The 13,130-nt window shown below is 51.3% G+C and overlaps 1 protein-coding gene across 1 annotated transcript in view; it reads left to right on the top strand.

Annotated features, from left to right (window-relative positions):
- Positions 1–2,115: 2,115 nt before the first annotated feature.
- The window catches only part of CUNH2orf70 (chromosome unknown C2orf70 homolog), a 13,781-nt gene continuing 2,766 nt past the window's right edge, over positions 2,116–13,130 (top strand). The window contains exon 1 of the mRNA XM_011356614.1: positions 2,116–2,189. Within this exon, the coding sequence (XP_011354916.1) occupies positions 2,116–2,189 (74 nt within the window). The remainder of the gene's footprint in view (positions 2,190–13,130) is intronic.

The raw sequence follows: 13,130 nt of genomic DNA, 5'->3' as shown, positions 1-13,130 counted from the left end.
GTCTACCAGATAACATCCAGGTTGTGCCTGGTGGCCAGTCCCTCAGAAACGAGAGCCCTAAGAGAAAAAGGGAATGTATTTCCCTATCTGCTCTCACAGAGATTATACCCCCAAGAAGCTGGGTTCTGCCCTGCTGCCTCGGGATCACTGGACCTGGGAGGGTGGAGGTGCTGTAGGAGGGGAGCTCAGAAGCCAGGCCGAGCATGACTGGAGATGCGTGACTGTGAATGCTTCAGAAGCTTATGTTCTACTAAGGACAATGCTTGAGGTCCAAGGCGCTGACCTAGCCATGCTAGGACCTGGGGATGAAAAAGGCTGGGGATGGCGAGACAGGCTGGAGCAGCTGCTATAGGATGTTGGTGGCAGAATCTCCAAGGAGCAAAGGAGAACTGCCCCCTTCTTTCTTCCAACAACACTTCCCAGGAGGGCTCACAGGGCAAGGGACCCTGGGGCTTGTGATTCTCTGAGTTGGAGGCTTTGCAGAGCCAGCTGCAGCCTAGCTCTTATTTTTTGCTCTGCACAAAACGCCCCTATCCCACCCTGCTTTCTTGGACCTCAAGCAGCCAGAGGTGGGGGAGACTAAAACTCAGACGAGTAGACGCAGTGTGATGGGTCAGAAGCCATGAATGGGGGGACAGAGTGGGCACTTAGCCTTATCCGGGAGGTGGGAGGTCATTAGAAATGCCTTCCCAGAGTATGGCACGCCTGAACTGAGGGTTGTTCTTTTACAGCTTTTACAAATGTTTTTATTATTGTAGCCCATTCTCAGCACAGAGGGTTTAGAAATATACAGCTATGACTGCATTTTGAAGGACAGGGGAGGATTCTTTCCACCTCGTTTGTTGCAACCACACGTTCGTTCCCCTTCAGTTCCTTTTCCTCCCCAGGCCACGATTTTGCTGCTTCTTGAGCCTCATGGAAGCCCGTGGCTCCTCTCGATTCCATCATTATCTGTCAGAGAAAGCCTTTTGAGAATTCTGGTTGCAACTGCAGCCCGTGAGCTCATTAGTGTCTGTAGTCTTCGCCAGCTGCCATTTAGAGTCAAACTGTGAAGAATAATACTTCTCATCTGACAGAGAAATGAGACCGTGAAGGACAAGGGTAAACTGCAGGCTGTTTTTTGGGGGGTACCAGGACTCTTCTAGGGTTGCTGAGAAGGAAGGTCTGGATCCGAGTCACAAACAGCATGGTGCTTTGGAGGCTGTCACCACATCTTCAACCCCCAGTTAAAGGCCTAAGGCCCTGCCCTAGCCCACACATAGCCCAGAGCTTGTGTGAGGGTCACTGGAGAAATCCGAATGTAGGGTACCAAGCAGTTATAGGATGGAGGCATTATTACAAAGGAACCCTCACTGGGACCTTCCCAAGGTTTGCGCTTTGGGCAAACACACCAACCCTGTAGATTTAGGTGGGACTAAGCTGCGTAATTGGGGACAAATATAAATCATACGCCCTGACATTTTCACTATCTACATTTGCCCCTTACTTATAAACCACTCTCAAGGAGTAGTTTTGGGGCAAGACAAGGTGAGAAGTCCCAGGGAGAGAAGGGAGATTAGTGAAAAACTATCCTCTTGCGGAACTGGGGCGCGGCGGGCAGCCTTGGGGGGCGGTGACTCCTGGGGCCCCATTCAGGCTATCACAGCTGAGCCTTGATGAAGCTGCTGCTTTATGCCTCGCTGCCAAAGCGAGGGCGTTTCAAGCCGGGCCACCTCGAGTCCTGCGGCTGACAGAAGGCCAAGGGCGCATCCCACCCGGCCTCCCACCGAGTTTTCACTCCATCCCGCATCTGAGCGACACGACGCCCCGCAGCAGAGCCTAGAGATCAGCCTATTTCTAAATGTGAAAGCTGAGCTTAGGTGGAGGCGGCGGTTTGCAGTGGCGGGGGGTGGGGGGGTCCCCCAGGAGAGCACGTGGAGATGGGGACATCTTCAGAGCACTCCAGCAGGCTGCTCCAGGAAGCGGACTGCGAGGGGGGCGCAGGGCCCCAGAACGCGGCGGCTGGGCGGCTCCATTGGCGTCGCCAGGCTCGCGGTTGCCTGGTGACCCGGGCTGTTGACCGTCCGGTGGGGAGCGCCAGAACGCAGGGCTCGCTGCGCGCTCGCCGCACCCACCATGGCCTCCCGCAGCGCGGGCACCCTACTGACCGAGTTCAATGCCGCCTACGTGCCCCCTGCCCTCATGCCCGGGTAAGACCGCCGCACGCCCAGGCTGAACCTGCCTGTCGGAGCCCCTGGGGTGCCCCCCCCTTCCCCTTCCTCAAGAACCCTCCTGGGTCCTCGAAATTCTGCCCCTGAGCCTTTGGGGTTTGAAGGAACCCGAGGTGCCAATTTTTCACCTAGCTCGGTGATTTTCCTAGGATTTGCGCCCTCAGAACAGGCAGTGGCTGGGTGCTGGAGGGGGGCTCTCCAGATCTCCCTTGGTAAAAAAGTTGGTCCCTAGTGAGTGAAGAATACATCCAGCCAGGGATAACGTAACCTCCAGTGGATGGAGGCTGGGTAAGGGGGAGGAGACAGACACCGTGCGGAGGTGGAGTTTGGAGACACCCAGGCAGGAGCGAGAAGGTGTGGAGTCACCGAGAAGGGAGTAGGTTCTTCGGTCCTCAGCACAGTGTAGGGCACCCAGGATTCGCGCAGCATTAGTGTTTGTCGTTTGAAGAAGTAAAGGAAACTGGGTGGGCGCCTGGGGACGAGGCTCGAAGAATCTGGCAAGACGGGACAGGCAGCAGTGTTCAGTAGCGTGCACTACCCCGGGGCTTGCCTTCGGTTCTCCCACAGAATGCTGGCTTCGAAAGCTTCCCAGGCCCCCGAGCTGCTTTGCCATTAGCATTTTCAGATGCAGAGTCAAACCTACCATTTCTTTTTCCTCTGAATGTTTTCCAACTCCAAACATCCAAGACGCAAGTCTGATTGTTTCCTTCCTGCCCTTTCTTCCGAAGTGTCTTGAGATTTCCACTCCCAACCTCCTCTTCTAGGGAGTAAGATCTTCTTCTCTCTCCTTGTGGAACATGAGCATTGAGGGCAGGGGCTGGATTCTGAGAAGCAACCTGCACAGTAGAAGCACATCTGTAAAAAATGAATCAATGAATGAATGAGCAAAAAAATGAAGTTAATATCTTGAGAGTTCTGTAGGCAAGTCTTCCTGGGGGTAAAAAAACAAACAAACAAAACAAAACGGAAAAACAAACAGAAAAACCCCACTTGCTCTCCTTTGCAAACTGAACAGACTGCAAAATGAAGACAAGACCTCACAGTATATTTTGTATTAAGTTTGGATTGTTTTGAAGCAGGATAAGCAAGACATTGAGGAGCTGTAGTATTAACATCATTTCTGCCCATAGAGGTAGTGCAGTAACCTAGGGGCTAGTGCTGCAGTTTTGATTCAGCCTACTTGTGGGCAGGACCTTGGAGAGCTCAAAAGTTACTTAGGTTCCCATCAGACAAAGCTGACTTACCAAGTCACAGTCTCCCATAATTCTTTCATTTATTTAGGCATTCATTTGATAAAAACAGGTTGAGCGCTTGGGATGTGCCAGATGTTGTGTTAAGACAAAAGTGGAGGTGGGGGGGGCTGCCTTTTAGGGGTTCCCAGTATGATTTAGTTCAAATCCATCTTTGCAGCCTTGGACAGTGTTTACATAGGTCACATTCTGGGTGTGTGTCATGAGGTTTGACTTTATACCTTGATATATTTTTTCCTTAAGCCCCCCACAGCCTTCAGTTAGAGCTTAACCCACCCCAGTGGGTTCCCCCACTCTGTTTAAATATGTGTGTGTGGGGGGGATTGTTTCAGAAGCATCTCAGATGCTTCTGTATCCATGCTACTTGTTTGCAGTTCCCTTGGAGCAACGTGTCCTGTGATTGATCTAGAAATTGTGATAACAAGTGAATCATAAACAAGGCTGAGCCTGGATTTGCTGCTTTCTTGGCTGGAATTTTCTGGAAGGGGTTTGCTCTCCCTAAAGATCCCCATCAATGAGGAATGAATTGAATTGTCTTATGTTTCTAAATGCTACCTCATTGGCAATGTTGTTAACTTAATGAAAGAATCCAAGCGTCCCTGCCACACTTGGATAATTATTATTTTTGTGTGTCTTTTCAAACATTAATCACAGGATTTTCAGCATAGCCAGTCCCTTCTGACACTCATATCATCTCCCTTACCAGTTTTATTCATAAAGACAGAGAATATTCATGATGGTAAGGACCTAGGGGATTAAGTAACCCAGCCCATCCCATCACAGACACAGTCTCTGAGGTCTAGGGGGGACTTGCTAGAGCCCCTAGCTTGTGATAGAAGGGTTATGCTGGAACCAGGTTCCTGACATTCCACAGTAGCACTGTGAGCCCTGCCCTAACCCCCCAATGAGCACCTACTATGTTCCAGGTGCTGTTCTGGACTTTTACCAACTTAAAAATAAACCTTTACCATACTCCAGATGAGAAATGAGCAGCTGAGTCAAGGTCATTCAGCAAGTTGCCCTGTTGGGTCTTTGTGATTTCAACACCCTGTTCTCCCCAGTCTCCGATGGTTAGTTCTTCTCCTTGAATGCTGTAGATCTCTGCAGCATTCAAGGACTGACTGTAGGTACCAAGGGAAACAGGATGCTGGTCTTCAGACTAGCTGGCCAGGGTGCTCCCTGTGGTCCCTTGCTGCTGTCATTGGCATAGCCCTCAGGCATCTTGCCACTCTCTGGCCTGTGTACCATCCCTGCAGTGAGCAGAGACCTCTTGGGTCAGAGTCCCTGAGATTGTAAAGCCTTTTTAAGGGATAAGACTGGCCTTAGTGAGACTCTGTGCCTCCTGCTTGTAGGTTGGATCTGGGTGTCATCCATCCCCTCGCTCCCTGCCTCCCTCACCTCACTGGGCTCCCAGTGCAAACACTTGACCTGCTGTTGTGCACTTATGCCCAGACTACTACTGCCCCCGAGGCTGACAGTTCCTGCCTGGCGGCTCTCACCAGGAGGGAGGGCAGGGGAACTTGCATCCAGCCCCTCCCTCCATCTGTCCAGAATGGCAGCTGTGCCTATATCAGCTGTGCCTATATCAGCCGCTGAGCTGAGCTTTGGGGCCTCAGGGCCCCAAAATCAGTGCACTCCACACTTGCTGTTGTTAAGAGGGTGGACCCACCCTCTGTGTCTCCTTCAATAGACATGCAACACCCAGTGGTGTGCGGTAAATGTTTAACAACCCACTCTCTGGAGCCTTAATTTGTAGCTTTCACTCATATCTGTGCTATAAATACTCCCACCACAGCTGATTCCAAGGTATCCACATGACATCACTGAATGGAGAGTTGGGAAGAGATTCAGAGCAGCACAGCACCATATAATAATTCCACCATACAGATACAATAGAAGAAAATTATCTCAAGAACACAGACAATAATGAAATGCATAAATAATTAGGACGTGATGAGTTTTGAGTACTTATTATCTTTGTTTTTAATAAGATTTCTTTAATTGTAACTTTATGTAATTTAATTTTTAATACTGGCTTGTTTAACAACAGGCTTACACAAATCCGGAAAATTTAGCAATCTGCTCTCTTGAGACTGTATGAGCTGATACAAACTGCCCCTGGCACACCTCCGCCTGCTCCTGCCAGCTTCTTCAAGCCTGAGACCTCATCTCTCATGGTGAGAGAGGTGCAGGCAAGGGGAGTGGCAGCTGCATCTCTGAAGCCCCTTCCATTTCAGCCCAGACTCTGGCACTAGAGGTGCGGCCCCAAAGACAGGTCAGTGCACTCTGGGGTCTGAAGCAAAGGCTATCTTCCCAGGAGGAGACTCTGTGTGTCAGATAGGTAACCCATGCCTCTCACACAACCCTGAGAGCCTTCCTAAAAACAGGGGGTCAGGACTCCCGGAGATCTGCGTTTTGTAACAGGGACCTTCCTTCTCTCTAGAAGAATCATCAGCCCTTAAAAATGTGCTCCATGTGTCAGTTCAATTCAACACGCATTTACAGAGTATCTACTGAGTGCCAGGAATTCCAGGAATAAAGATATGGGTAGAACACAGCTCTCTGTTCCCACAGAGATTATAATTCAGAGAGAAAGAATATACTAGGGGCCCAAGTAGTTACAACAGAGCAGAATGTGACCTGAGATGTAGCAGAGGCACAAAGAGCAAAGACAGTTCAGTAGAGGGGACAGGCATGGCCCGGGGATGGTCAGGGAAGGTTCCACAGAAAGAGGGTATTTGCAATATTCCTTGAAGAATGGATAAGGTCACGGCAAGGGCAGAGGAGGAGAGCAGCGTCTCCTGGACGGAGGGGTGGCCTGAGGAAAGCTTGGGGTGGAGGTGCCGGTAGGACATATTTCCACAGCAATAAATGGCCTGTTTGCCTTGAGTGGAAAAGCTGTGCCTGAAAGTGGATAAGACTGGGAAGACGTCCCGCACAGCGAGGCCTGTGTCAAGCAGGGCCTTGAAGGCATGGCTAGTTCGTTCTTAATTTCATAGGAGGGTTTCTGCCCAGGGGAAGAACCTGATCAGAAGTGTGCTCAGCACCAAGTGTTGTGGAGAAGAAGGTGCATGTGGAATGAGGATACGTGAAATAGTCGCAAATTAATTAGTTAATCGGGCTGCTCATGGGATCCCTGAAAGCTCAGGGTAATTAATTTTCATGTTAGTGATGGGGCCAACCAGTGCTATTAAGAGGTGGAGAGAGACTGCTCCCTCCACACACGGTAACCATGACAGACTTTAGGGTGCCCTTGTGATCACTGCCCAGGGCCTGGCTGAGCGCTGTCTCCTAGCTCGTGTGGTGTGCAGGTGGGTTAGGGGCCCGGGAGCATTGGGAGGGCCACAGAGGAGGTGTGGTGGCGACGCCAGGACTGCTCAGTGCCCCATTATGAGACCTGCCATTCCCCTCTGTCCCTCTCCACCTTCGCCTGCCACACGACCAACGAGAGGGGCCTTCGGAAGGCTCTACCGTAGGACTGCGTGCGGTCGTGCTCAAGGCCCACAAAGGCACGTGCACACAAAAAACACAGACCTTGCTAGCCAAGGCCCGCCCGCTGAGTGCTAAATAAGCGTGAACGTTTGCACATGCACGCTCGTACACACGCCCCTCTCTGAGCAGCAAGTTCTGAACGACTCTGGGATCTAGGCGGAACCTCAGAGGACTGCGGAGGAGATGGCTTCTAGTCTATTGGAATGCAAATCCCGTGGCATTCAGAGCAGGTGGAAAGGCAGGGAGCAGAGGAGGAGCATGGCAGAGAGCATGGGGGTGGCGAAGAGAAGAATCACAAGGACACGTCACATTTCTATAGCTACTTTCTTCGGAGGAGGAGCGCAACCGCCCCTGTGGGTGGGATGCTTTGAGACAATGCCAAGTCCCTTTGAAAACGGCGTTCCAGGACCTGGTGCCCCCAGGTTTCTGGACCTCTGCCTCCTCCAGTGAACATTTATTGAGCCCTTGTCACGTGTCAGGTGTTGTGTAGGTGCCGGGGAGAAAGGAGAACACAGATTAGCAGAGGAAATGAACTAACATGGATCTGTGGGGATGAAGGGTGATAATACTACTGTGAAGTGGAGATTCTGGTGGAGGGTAGTGCGGTCAGGGCAGGCGGCAGGGAGCTCTGGCTTTGTGAGTGAGTGGGAAGTGCCCCGAGGGGCAGGCAGAGATGCGGCCTTCCGGGCGAGGAAATGCGTGTGAACGCTTGGAGGCATCGAGAGCAAGTGGGATCCCAGGGCATAGAGCACCTGTGTTTGGGAAAGATTGTTCTGGCATCAGTGTGGATGGCAGTCTGGAAGGGATGAAACTTGGTCTAGGACACAAGCTTGGTCTAGGACAGTAGCTTGGTCTAGGACACAAGCTTGGTCTAGGACAGTAGCTTGGTCTAGGATACAAGCTTGATCTAGGACACGAACTTGGTTGAGACTGTCCATGTGAGCGAAGAGGGAGGCTTGCAGCAGTGAGACAGAGAAGGACAGTTATGACTAACACGGGAACATAAGCAAGACTTAGGGAGAGGCTGGATGTGGAGGACAGCAGGGTGTCCTGGTGTTCCGGTGGATTCCGGTGGAATCTGGTAGATGGGGGTGGCGTTAACCAGGGCAGGACTATCTAGAAGCAGGAGCAGGCAAGTTTCATTTATGCTCAGTGTGGCATCTGGGCAAGTCCTGTGTGGCTGGCTGTGTGTGCGGATCGGTAGCCGGGAAAAGGCTTGGAGCCAAAGACAGATCGGGATGTCCTCAGTGTTGGAAGTCTAACATGGAGGAGCTCCCCCAGAGGGAGGGCTGTCCTTGAAAAGAGAAGAGGACAATGCCAGCACCTGGAAGATGAGCAGGGAAAGGGAGCCAGACCCCAGTCAGCCCCCCTCCGCAATGAGGTCCTCCTCAAAGCCTCCCCAGTTGCAAACCTCTTTATGGAGCTGCACCAACAGCACCACCCCAGGTGGGAATGGGCCTGCCCCCCTTGCCCTAAATAGCATTAGAGGCTTGGCCACCAGCACGGCCCCTGCACACGCACCCCCGTGACTAGATGTATACTGAATTAAGTCACTGAGAAGTGTGGGTCTTTGCGATTCCTGAAACCTAGTATTGTGCCAGCACATAGTAGGTTCCCAATAAAATAACTCTGAATGCCATCTGACTCTGTTTTTTAAAAAAAGAAACATGTATAAAGAGAAAGCAAAATACCACACTAATCTAAACACCTAGAATTAAGCAGAGTTAGCATTTAATGAACTTTATTCTAGGTTTCTCTTTATGTGTATATTCAGATAAAAGATGAGATGGATGAGTGATGGATGGATAGAAAGATAGACAAAGTAATTTTACAGAAATAGGATCATACCGTATTTGTTATTTTAACATAAAATGAAAAGCATGAAATTTAATCTTCAGTTAAGTAAGAGAGTAAAGTAAAATGGAAAAATAACTAGACTTTAGATAAATGCTAATTCATCACAAGACGTATTAGTTCGTAAAAGATCCCTTTAAAGGAGAGAGAAAGAGAGAGAGAATATAAAAACCATTAAGGAGTTAGAGTCATTTTTTTTTTTTAAATAATGACATGTTTCGATTTTAGATGCCATAGGTTGACTCTGCTTTAGAAATTCTTAGTAAGTGCACGCCCATCTCCCCTCCACGTGCTCCCCAATTTTTGCCGTTTCAACTATTTTTTACTTTGACAGGTTGTATAACATTTGCATTCTGTTCTGCAACCAGGCTTCACCTAGTTGCTGTTCCTAGTTCTGTGCTTAAATGGATTTGAAGCTGACCCAGTCATTCTGCCAGAGGTTCTGCATTACCGTGTTCTTTCTTTTGAATCATTTCTAAGTTGGCAGGATTTTGTCACACTACTTTCAAGAGGCGAGGGGTGCTTTATTTCCCGAGTTCTTTCATGCTGAGAAAGGCTGGCAGCTGCCCTGGAGCCTGAACGACCCAAGGCCAGCAGGATATTGGGCCACGCTCTTTGCCATGCAGAACGCTGCCGATAACCTTTCTTTGGTTTTCATTCTGTCGCTTTATTATCTTTTTATTGGGGTTTGGCAGCACCTGACAACCGGCACCTCTTTCATTCCTTATGTTCTGAACCACTTGAGAAATAAGATAAAAGAGTGAACGCTGATATTGGGAAATGAGGCTGACACTGAACTTCAGAACGAGGGCAAGTTTGCGCTGGGGCCGAGCGAGTCCGCCCTAAACATGGCGTGGAGGAGCCCTGTGCGCTTCCTTGCTTCTCAGGAAAAGGGGGAGGCGGGGAGGCTTCAACAAGCCTTGTATTTTTCCCTTTCAACCGACCAGTCGGATGTTCCTCCATCTCCCATGTGGAAAAGTGAGTGGGGGATGGAGATGCCTCTGTGGGGAGCCCTCCTCATGGATGGACTCATCAAGATGGAGAAGCATCCCCCTACCTACTAATAGCTTTGGTTCCTGGATTGACCGAACTCATATTTTTGTTAAGTCTCAAACGCAGCACAAAGAACTCTCAGGAACTCTGCTGCTTCTTCTCAGGTTATCTTTCTTTCAAATGAGTTTCTTCATCAGTGCAAATGTGACAGAGACAGTGTGAGCAAAGGACGTTAGATTTGGCAATCGGAGGACCTTATGTGGCCTTAATGAAAAAGTGCAGGTTCTCATTTCGGTGGTGAGTTGGAAGTCAGACTGAGGGAGGTCATGGAAAGAGTAGGCGTGGAAGAAATAAAGGAGAACGTACGGAGGATTCCTCAGAGAAACGCAGAAATAAGGGAAGAGAAAGGGTGGTACGTGAGGAAGAAGCAAGGCTTACTACAGAACTTTGCAGTCTGGGAAAAAAATGCAAAAAAAAAAAAAAAGAAAAAGTCCATGTGTATAGGTAGAAGGGGAGAAGCCGAGAGAGAAGGAGACATAACAGGTGGCCAAGAGGAAGGATGGAGGCCGAGAGACACAGGGAGGGATGGACTGGGGCAGAGAAGCCTTGGGTGAGTGGGGGGTGGTGGAAGGTGGGTAATGCCAGACCCAGGATAGGGCAAGCCACGACAAAGAGGAGGACTCTGTCCTGGAAGTGGCCAAGGTGACCCCACAGACTCACAGGCACTCACCAGCCCCACCATCTTTCCAGGGCAGGAGACATAATACCACCAGCAGGGAACTTGGGAGGAGCCAGCAGAAGGGTAGAGGCAGGTGGAATAGGGCTAGGACCAGGGTCCGTATCAAGAGCAGAGACACCAAGGGACAGGAGAGGTGAGGCTGGAGGAGGGCCTGAGTCTGGTGGAGGGGCTCTCCCCTCCTCCGTCTGCTGGCTTAGGCTACTTCAAGGGCTGTAGGATTCCTGAAAGGCACAGTTGCTGAGGGCGGGTGGGACCAGGCACCAGGGAGGGACTCTGTAGAAAGCATTTGGAAGGTTCATCAGTAATCACCGTGCTTCGCTTTCTTGCCTTGCACCTGAAGACGAAAAGAAGGAAATCATGCACCATTATGAATTCTAGGCCAACACGCTTTCTCTTGGTGAGGAGACTGAGACCTCACAGGAAGCACTGACTTCAAACACCTCTGTGTTCTCTAGCCCAGGATCTTGCAGTGGCCGGAAGCTCCCGCATTTCCTAGAGCTTTCCTGGGAGTGTTTCGAACTGAGAGAAAGTAAGACATCAAGCATCACAGCAGGGCAATCTTAAGAGGTGTTCTGGAAGTCCCTGGAGCGTGGCCCCTGGTCTTCGGGTGTCTATATGTGTAGGTCCAACTGTAAACATCACTGGTACTGTGGGCCCGTCAGCCATTCACCCTTTTCTTTGTTTAATAAACATTACCCACCCACATACCAAGTGCCAGACCCAGTACTGAGAACAGGGGATCCAAAGATGAATAAGACGTGATCAGACTCTGCCCTCAAGGAACTTACAGTGCAGCAGAGGAGACAAAGCTGTGAGTAGATGAAGCAGTACCTAGTGAGACGTGGCCGGAGGAGGGGCAGCGGGAACTGAGACCCACCTGGACCTAGAAGAGGCAGCAAGGAAAGGCTTCTTCAAAGAAGTGATACTCGGGCAGGTCTTAGAGGACCATTTAGTGCTGGGAGGCAAGGAGCAGGGGCTTGGGGTGTGGACAGGTTTCGCTCTCCTGACGGCAGAAGGCAAAAACCCAGGGGTGAGGGGAGAGAGAAACAGAGAGGGAAGAAGGGGGGCAGGGAAGCAGTTACACGTAGAGAACTAGGTGGGATGGAGGGAAGCTGATGACGCCGGAGAGGGAGGCAAGGGTCAGATCACAGACGGCCTTGACCTCCATGCTAAGGACTTGACTTTAGAAAGTTCAGTCCAGTTGAAATCTGGAAGTGGGTGGGAGGTTTGAGCACAGCTTAGAAGCTGCTGCCACAGTCCAGGTGTGAGGCCACGTGGCCTGAGCTCAGGTCAGGGAGGTGGAGCCGCAGGGCCCGGCGACTGATCGGATGTGAGGGACGCAGCGGAGGGAGATGGGTGCCCAAGTTTCCGGCTTGCACACCTGGGAGGTGGTCTTCAACGAGACGGACTAGACTCTTGGGGAAAGTGGGGGTGGAGGATGGTGCCCAGGGAACACCCAAGGGAGATGTCTTGGGTGCAACTGTCTCCAGAAGTCTGAAGCTTGGAGGGAACTTCCGGACTGGAGATGAAGATCAGGGGTCATCTGCACACAGGCGAAGGTTAAGGCCCCAGCACGGATGCCCCATCTCAGGGAAGCTCAGTGGTACAGAGGACATGGGCAGAGGAGGAGCATCATGAGGAGGGGACCAAGGAACAGTCAGAGATATAGGTGAAAACCAACAGAAAAAACAAGATAACAGTACGGTAAATACCAAGAGTGGTGCTTCGAGAAGAGAGAAGGCGGTCGACCGTGTCCGGTGCTGTAGGAAAGTCACTGGTGACCTTGTCAAGAGCCATTTCAATGGTATCACGAGGAGCACGGCCAGCTTCCAGGGGGTGGGGAGCAAAGGGAAGCCCTTGGGCTGTGCTGACAGGAAAAGCTTTGATCTCTGTCGGACGCTTGTGCTCGCTCGTCAAAGCCGAGACGTTTCCCTTGCTTTGCCTAAACGAGTCTTTGGCTCTCTGTGTGAGCCCCACTTAACCGGGGGCCTTGAGACTACTGTGTCTGCTTGTGCTCTCTGTGTCTCCAAGAGTCCCCACTTGCCAGTCTCCGGTCCCTCTTACTGGCCGCCTTGGTTACAGAGGGCGCTGGCACTCCAGACCCTCGTCAAGCTCTGCAGGCCGTCTGGGTGGTGCCTTGTGAGGTCGTGGTGCCGGAGCAAGGCTGCCGCATTCCAGACCAGGCCTCGGACACTCACCACGTGCCGCTGCTGAGCCTCCACTGCCTTCTCGTACTCTCTCTGCCTCTTAATGAAATAACTGCAGAAGCTCGGAGCTGCAGGAGGCCTCTGCGCCTTCAGGCCAACCCCTGAGTACATGGAGGGCCATCGAGGGAGAGTGATTCGCTTACAGCCTTGCTGAGGGGGTCAGGCCCGAGCCCTGGTGTTCTGGCCCCTGTGAAAGCCTCTGGTCTGGAGACGTGACCATTCGAGAGGTTTAAGGGAGGAAGACACCCAGCATCTCCCTCACGTGTACTTCGCCAGAGACCCGAGCCAGGCCGTGTGCCTTAGGAAGCCTCTCAAGGCCCAGAGGTGGCCCACAAGGCCCACTGACCTCGCCCCCAGGTTTTAAGGGCCTCCAGTGGGACTGACC

The sequence above is a fragment of the Pteropus vampyrus genome, unplaced genomic scaffold, assembly GCF_000151845.1.
Source record: "Pteropus vampyrus isolate Shadow unplaced genomic scaffold, Pvam_2.0 Scaffold28, whole genome shotgun sequence".
Lineage (NCBI taxonomy): Eukaryota > Metazoa > Chordata > Mammalia > Chiroptera > Pteropodidae > Pteropus > Pteropus vampyrus.
Note: the sequence above shows the minus strand (reverse complement) of the source record. Positions and strands in the feature narration are given on the sequence as shown.